At 43.8% G+C, this 6,133-nt stretch overlaps 1 protein-coding gene across 1 annotated transcript; it reads left to right on the top strand.

The window, feature by feature from the left end:
- The first annotated feature begins 2,258 nt into the window (after positions 1-2,258).
- On the top strand, positions 2,259-6,080 carry LOC119346572 (sulfate transporter 4.1, chloroplastic-like). Its single transcript, XM_037615867.1, has 5 exons — positions 2,259-2,667; positions 2,758-3,075; positions 4,184-4,232; positions 4,340-4,541; positions 5,787-6,080. Exons 1-5 carry the CDS (start codon positions 2,266-2,268, stop codon positions 6,070-6,072), a joined length of 1,257 nt encoding a protein of 418 aa, XP_037471764.1. The 5' UTR covers positions 2,259-2,265; the 3' UTR covers positions 6,073-6,080.
- Positions 6,081-6,133: the final 53 nt, after the last annotated feature.

Below are 6,133 nucleotides of genomic sequence, written 5' to 3'. Positions count from 1 at the left end.
AAGTTAAATGTCTTATATTTGTGAACATAGAGAGTATATGAGTGAACCATTCGACTCAGAAAAAGAAGAACTAATAGATTGGCTATAAATGGCGTAGCAATTAAGCCAACTTTTTTACCTTTCTCTCGCAAGTGCTTGTGGTCTTTGGGTCATAAGGACATCTTCAACGCGGACCCTGAAACCTCCAAGCGTCTGGACCCAGTTGTTCAGACACTGTTTGTCATCCAACGTCGTCCCGCATCAGTCCGTGGACCAGTCTGGATGTTCGCTTTCTCGTAAACCAAGGGGATTTGTGGGAGTCCGGACCTCCTTCACGTAGGAATTCGACACCCCACGGCCCACCCAAAATTCCACCCGGACCCCACGTCTCCATCCTTCTATCTTTCTTTGCATTTGCTTCCTCACTTGTCGCCGCTGCCGCTCTACAACCCCTGCCGCCCTCCAAGCCCTTCTCGGACCTCCACGACCTCCACCGCTACACCCGGTCGCGCCACTGCTTGTCCTCCACCACCGGTCCACACCTCTCGTTCGTCCACTGCCAGGTACTATCCGCCCTTATGTGGTCACCATCCTTATTAATTTTTTTGTCCCTTCTTTGTAGCAAAGGATCTGGACATGGAGTACATACTTGAGAGAACCAACCGTCGCAAACACCAAGAGGCTCTTGAGAAGTGTTTTGGACCTCAGTACTTGAGGGAACCAGCTATCGTAGACACCCATAGGCTCTTGGCAATGTTTGTAGTAAGAGGGTGGCCAAGTTTGCTCAGATCTCTTTGCACTAGAGATGGAAAAACTGTCCAAATGCTCTACAAGGGCAATATCAGGGCCATGCTAAGAAACTCACCATCATTCTTGAAGCAGTTGCATCAGAGGACCACTGAATTTGGCATATTTTCTTTGATATGTGCGTGTCTCGTAATGGCATCAATGTCTTGCATCGGTCTCCATTGTTTGCTAGGCTGACTGAAGGGCAAGCCCCTCCTTGCAACTATACTGTCAATGGGCATCCGTAGAACATGGGCTACTATCTGGTTGATGGTATCTATCCTCCATGGAGTACATTCATTAAGAATGAGTTAGAAAGGAGGAGCTTGCCCTTTAGGGCGTGGTTAGAAAAGTCTCACTTTACCCAAAGACAAGAAGGAACTAGAAATGATGTTGAGAGATCATTTCGAGCGCTCCAGGCCCGTCTTGCAGTTATTTGTGGACCTACTAAATAATGGGACTGAAAGACCTTGTGGAAGGTGATGACATATTGTGTGATTATGCACACCATGATTGTTGAGGATGAGAGTGAAGATGATGTGTAGGTCTGGAATTTGAGAACATGGGTAATCATATTCAACTTTTGTATCAGAATCCGGCCATATTTGATGAGTTTGTTCCAATGCATAAACAAATTTGACATCGAGCAACTCAAATAAGATTTGATTGAGCATCTATTGGCGGTTAAAGGGGATAACTAGAATATATATGTGCTCGATTTTTTTGCGAGGAAACATATGTGCTAGTTGAATTCAAGCTTGAACTATTTAATTTGTAAACTTAGTTGGCTTGTAATATTACCTCCGTCCCAAATTCTAGATGGAGGGAATATTTAAATTAGAACTATTGTTGCATTTCAATATTTTCAATCATCTAAATTTGATATGCTATTATTTTGAGCTTGCAGACATAAAAAAATAGGCGGGAATTTTAGAGAACAGGGTTGGATGGCCGACTCTTACACCATTATCCGCAGACTGGTCCAAACCAGCCCGCGAATGGATATCATGTCCATTTTGAGATTTAGCATTGGAGATGCCCTAAGACTGTCTACAGTGGGAGTAATTTCAGCAGTAACATAGGACCCAACTCAATAAATTTGCTTATGCGGCAATGACTTCACGAAGAAAGAGACGAATTGAGTAACATAGCTAGTTACTCATACCATGGTTAACATCACTCATACCAAGATAAGATGAATCTATAATCTACTCCCTCTATCCCATAATATAAGAGCGTTTTTGACATTATTACAGGACGAAGGGAGTAATAAATAAAGTGTTGTATCATGACACCATATACGTTACTTTCCGCTATAGATGTGGTAACATAGACATGTAACATTTCATCACGAGTAGTCTAAATTTAGACTATTTATTATCCCACGTTTTTCATACTACATCGAGACACGTCAACTAAACTTACCCCAAATGCGCCCGTTTACTTGGCCCCTTTTGTCCTACACGCAACAAGCAATCAGTGAATGCATGCGATGCACACATGCCGACATGCTGTCCAGGTACATCGCCGCGCCCCGCTATCCCGTCCGGCTACATCAACGGGCGGTCGACCGCAGAGAATAACCATCGCTTGAGTAGGACCGTCCGATCGCCCCTCCCGAATCCGGTCGTCGATACCGCGGAGAAGCGTACAGCCACTCCCCGCTTGCTCCCCACATCCTCGTCGGCTCGTCGCGCGTCCCCACCGGCCTCCGCCTCCGCTTCGGCTCCTCCTGCTCCTCTCCCGCCGGACTCCGGCAGCGGCGCCTTCCCCGATCCAGCTCCCAGCCTCAGCTGCCCAGCCATTTCCACCGCGTGCCGCGCAACCGTGGTCTCCCACCTGCCACCTGCCTTCGCAGCTGTGGCCACTGGCCGATGTTCGCCTGATTTGCCCCGCGCAGCGGTGAGCTACTCAGCTCAAAATCGCTACCATTGATTCCCTTGTGTCCATGTCTCTATGATTGTTCTGAAGGACCAACTGATCAATTGTAAGGTATCCTCGAATCCAATGGAGAAGTCGTCGTTCGCGTCGGCGAGCTCGGGCGAGCTCACCGCCGCCGTTTACGGAGCAGGGAGGCCGGTGAGGGTGATACCGCTGCGCCACCCACTGGATGCGGCTGTGCGGGAGGCGGCCGCCTCCTCCTCCCCGTCACCGTTGTCGGCGGCGATGGAGAGGGCGCGGGCGATGGGGCCGTGGGAGTGGGCGGAGGCGGCTCTCCCGTGCTTGGCGTGGATGCGGAGCTACAGATGGAAGGACTTCCAGGCCGACCTCGCCGCCGGCATCACTGTCGGCGTCATGCTTGTGCCTCAGGTACCCTGTTACTCTGACCATTTGTGGTAGTAGATCTGTATTTCTTTGACAGTATCGACTAGTATTATTCAGAAAATGCCTCAGTGACCAAGTCAGTTGAGATTATATTACTTAAAAAATTCCTTTGGCCCCCGATCGAGCTTATTGACGCATTGGTTGTTTGAGTTCAGGAAAAAAAACCTATTGGTTGCTCTCTTGCTTGCCTTGAAATATGCTTGGTGACAGTTCATGCAAAAACTATTACTACATTTTTTCTCCTTCTAAAATGCTACTGTATTCTGTTGAAGCTTGGTTACTGTTCATTCAGAGATCTGAAGTTGTAAATACGGCTTAATTGAGCACAAGGGAGTGTTACTATAAGCAATTTGTAGATTTCATATATGAGTTGTTTTCAAACAACACTGTTACTCAATGGAGTTGTAATCTGTAATGCATTCAGTGAGATGGGGAGGTTAACCACTATGGAGCTTACTTAAATTGCTAGTTGCTCACACCCATTGTGCTAGAACATTACAGAGTTTTCATTTGTGTAACTTGGTTGGACTGGCTAGTCACCTACACCCACTGTTAGCACGTTGCAGAATTGTATTTGGAGCAATTAGGTTGATTTGCCTGCTAGAGAACACAGTATTTTCACGTCCTCTTTCGCGTGCGATCCTTCATGAAAGTTTGGCTTGTTAAGTTGGGACGAATGAGATCATAGCAGCCTGTGCATGGGGAAAATATTAGGCAGTCACTCCCGTGTTCATGATTTTCCAGTGTACCAGGGAAAAAGTGCTATAATTTTATTTGATGTGTTCTCTGCAAATTTTGATTTGTATTTGGTAAGTATCTGTATATTTTATTTGAACTGATCTATTAAAAAAATGGTGGTATGTTGCAGAGATTTCTAGATTAGCTGAACCTACTGGTTCTCCATACTAATTTTCATAGAACAAGTGAGCACGTCATCTCAACTTATTCACATAGCTTGTTGTTTTCCCTAGTTTCTTACAAATTAGCAACAAAAATCCTGTAGACATGTGAACTGTTTTCGAGTTCGTACCCTCCGCCTGCTTTGCTTATTTGTCTTAAATTAGAGCATAATCAACTTTGTACTGTGTTGTAGGCAATGTCATATGCAAAGCTCGCTGGGCTTCACCCAATTTATGGGCTCTGTAAGTGTTTACGTCTAACAGTGCCCCTCTGTTTTCCCTTTTTTTCTTTTCAAATGAGCGGCTAGTTAATCCAAATCATCTCTTTTTATTTGCATTGTGATGAACAGACACAGGCTTTGTCCCACTATTTGTCTACGCGATTTTTGGGTCCTCACGACAATTAGCAGTAGGCCCAGTGGCACTTGTTTCTCTGCTAGTGTCCAATGTTCTTGGGGGTATAGTTAATTCATCTAGTGAGTTCTACACGGAGTTAGCCATATTATTGGCATTCATGGTTGGAATATTGGAATGCTTGATGGGATTGCTAAGGTAATTCTGTTTACTGAGAAAAGTTGGTGTTCCTGTTTATCAATTTAGGAGAAATTGAAATATTGAAGCATTAAACATCCTCCTGTAGAGAAGAAAATATGCAAACATGTATACAGATTTTCTGTTATACTCTTCCTTATTGTATTAGTAACATAACAATGTGCATAGCTCAAACGTTAACCTGCTAGCTGCATTATCTTTGTCTTCTGAACTATATCTTTTGGCAGTGTTTTTACCTAAGCGCTAAGTCTATGTTTGGATGGTGGTGAAAGTTTAGCCTACCAATTTTTGGTCATGGCCAAAATTTTGGTGTTTGTTTGGATAGTTACCAATGTCCCTTTGCCGACTCTAGTTTATTTTTCTTGCCAATGTTGACCCAACTCATGGGCAAGCAAAAGCTTGGCCAAAATTTTGCATGGAAATCTTGGGCTAAAAGCAAACACACCCTAGGTTTATATCCCTTATATTGTCTTTTTGGCACAAGTCCACATGAAGTCATGTCATTTTGCAAAAAGGGACATATCAATCCCTGTACCGAAAAAGGCTTTCGCCCCGCTTTATATTATAAAGCAACTGCCCAAGCCAAACATCCAACAAGGTTCAAACATACAAACACACGAAGGTCTAGCACAGACAGGTAGTCAAAGGGTTAATGCTGAGGGCACAGCTCAACAAGCCCTGAAAAAACAAAAAAGCTATCAATCCCCGTACAAAAGCAAGCAAAGCAACATGTGCTTATACTAACGTCAGTACACGGTATAAAAACAGACAAGTGCTGCATCATGGACTATTCACATGTAGTGCTCACTTTTACTAGTTTTATGGAAAAACACTAAAACAGACAATCAGACCTTCAGAGATTGAACTTGTTTTGTATCTTTTTGGGATAGTGCATGGGTTGTATCAGATTCCCACTTATTTTGTTAAGACTTACGAAAGTACCCAACCAGTGATCTAAGTGTGTATTCTTCTAGTAGTTCTGTACAGAGACATAATCCTTTTAATAGAAAGGGAACACATCCTGGTTTTGGTAGAAGAAGCCTAAATTGCTCATTCTGCACAATGGTCACTTAAGTCCTACTTTTATCAGACTAAAATGCTCCTTTTCTCAAAGTAGATGGACTAACTGCATGTTTGCCTGTCTCTTCAGGCTTAACTATCTTCCTGATTCTGGGGAGATCTCAGCGGCATAAGCCTGATTCTCATTGATGTTGTGTAACCTGTTCATTATTTTCTTCTTTACAGACTCGGCTGGCTTATTCGTTTCATTAGCCATTCTGTAATATCTGGATTCACTACAGCTTCGGCCATCGTAATTGGTTTGTCCCAAATCAAGTATTTCTTGGGTTATAGCGTTACAAGAAGCAGCAAAATTATACCACTTGTTGAGAGTATAATTGCTGGAATAGATCAGGTGGAATTTCTTTGTCCGTGTAAACTTATTGTTACCTCCTTGTCAACCTTCTTTTTCCTGCCTTCCTTTAGATGCACACTGCTTAGACAAAGCATGTTAAATTGGCAGGTGTTATAATACGCAGATGGCTAGATAATCGTTTGATAGCCTGGGTGTTCATGTGTGAGCATCAGTTAGT

This window comes from Triticum dicoccoides, unplaced genomic scaffold (genome assembly GCF_002162155.2).
Source record: "Triticum dicoccoides isolate Atlit2015 ecotype Zavitan unplaced genomic scaffold, WEW_v2.0 scaffold43308, whole genome shotgun sequence".
Classification (NCBI taxonomy): Eukaryota; Viridiplantae; Streptophyta; class Magnoliopsida; order Poales; family Poaceae; genus Triticum; species Triticum dicoccoides.
This window is presented reverse-complemented; position numbering and strand designations above follow the sequence as displayed.